Source organism: Charadrius vociferus, unplaced genomic scaffold (assembly GCF_000708025.1).
Source record: "Charadrius vociferus isolate BGI_N301 unplaced genomic scaffold, ASM70802v2 scaffold423, whole genome shotgun sequence".
Taxonomy (NCBI): domain Eukaryota; kingdom Metazoa; phylum Chordata; class Aves; order Charadriiformes; family Charadriidae; genus Charadrius; species Charadrius vociferus.
Window position 1 is genome coordinate 1,897,635 of NW_009648149.1, and position 1,461 is coordinate 1,899,095.

The following is a 1,461-nucleotide window of genomic DNA, read 5'->3' on the forward strand; positions in this document are numbered from 1 at the left end:
TGCTCGCCACCCGCCATCCCAGCACCGGCCCGGGGTGTCTGGTTTCCAGCCCGCCACACGGGGCCTCCGGGCAACCCCGGAACAGTCACCCGGGCCTGGGGACGCGGGAGTTGCCTCGCTGGCTTTAAACCACAGGGCCTGGGAGGAAAATGCGCCGTGGGGATGCTGGAGGCCCTGACCGCCTTGGCTGAACGGCTGCGGGGATGGTTGTGGTTGTTGGCAGTCTGGGACTTCATAGAGAGAGGGGTAATGGCTTCAAACTGAAAGAGGGGAGATTTAGAGAAGATATCAGGAAGAAATTCTTCACTTTGAGGGTGTGAGCCCCTGGGGCAGGTTGCCCCGAGAAGCTGTGGCTGCCCCATCCCTGGAGGTGTTCAAGGCCAGGTTGGACGGGGCTTGGAGCAACCTGGGCTGGTGGGAGGTGGCCCTGCCCAGGGCAGGGGGGTTGGAGCGAGATGATCTTCAAGGTCCCTTCCAATTCTAACCATTCCATGATTCTGTCCCCAGCGCTGGGGCAGGCGGGCAGCAGCTCTCCTCCCTCCCAGCACCACCTGGGGTGACCGTCCCTTCCCACGCAGGAGGACCCGTCCCACAGCAGTGGATGCAGAGAGCAACCGTGCGTGTGGCAGGCGCTGGGGTGGGTGCACGGGGTGGTGCGGTGCAGTGCCGGCCGCCCTCCAGCCTGGGAAGAGCACGACTCGGTAAACCCACATCGCCCATTAACGCCGGGAAGAGGGACGCAATAGGATGCACAAGAGCTCAATGGGGTTTTTCTGGAGGGTGTTTTGGTTGCAGAGCATCGTTTGCTGAGCTGCTTCTCAGCTGACAACTCCTGTTGTGCAGAATAATAATGAAAAAAGGAAAAAAAAAAGGCACTTTTTGCACCATGTCGCGCATTTGCCTCTGTGTAAAAGCAGTTTAGCGTGCTACACGGCCTTCTGGAAAACTAACCCGCTGTCTTTCAAAACAGAGCTTCGCCGCTTCGCTGAAAATGTCTGGCAAAACAGCTAGCACAACCAACAACATAGCCCAGGCGCGGAGGACTGTCCAGCAGTTAAGAATAGAAGCCTCAATAGAAAGAATAAAGGTGAGAGCACATCCTTTTTCACCCCTCCTGTTGTTTTTTTTCCCCCTTCCAGCTGCAGGGCGATAAGGTAACGGAGTGTATGTGTGTGTGCGCGCCCACAGTTCAGTGTTTTCCCCGTCTCGAAATGGGACATTTCCATTTCAGCCCAACAACCCTCAATAAATCTAATTCTTGTGGCCGCTGACCAGCAGTACCCTCAGGTAGCTCGGTGCTTTATGGACTTGCTGGAGAACCAAAGCAATATGTGAAGCGCAAATCAACTGTGTGACGGTCAGTACAGGTTGGGGGTGACCTGCTGGAGAGCAGCTCTGTGCAAAGGGACCTGGGAGTCCTGGGGGACAACAGGATGCCCACGAGCCAGCAGTGTGCCCTGG

At 57.0% G+C, this 1,461-nt stretch overlaps 1 protein-coding gene across 1 annotated transcript in view; it reads left to right on the plus strand.

The window, feature by feature from the left end:
* Nucleotides 1-991: 991 nt before the first annotated feature.
* GNG12 (guanine nucleotide binding protein (G protein), gamma 12) overlaps nucleotides 992-1,461 on the plus strand; it is a 1,180-nt gene continuing 710 nt past the window's right edge. The window contains exon 1 of the mRNA XM_009883964.1: nucleotides 992-1,087. Within this exon, the coding sequence (XP_009882266.1) occupies nucleotides 992-1,087 (96 nt within the window). The remainder of the gene's footprint in view (nucleotides 1,088-1,461) is intronic.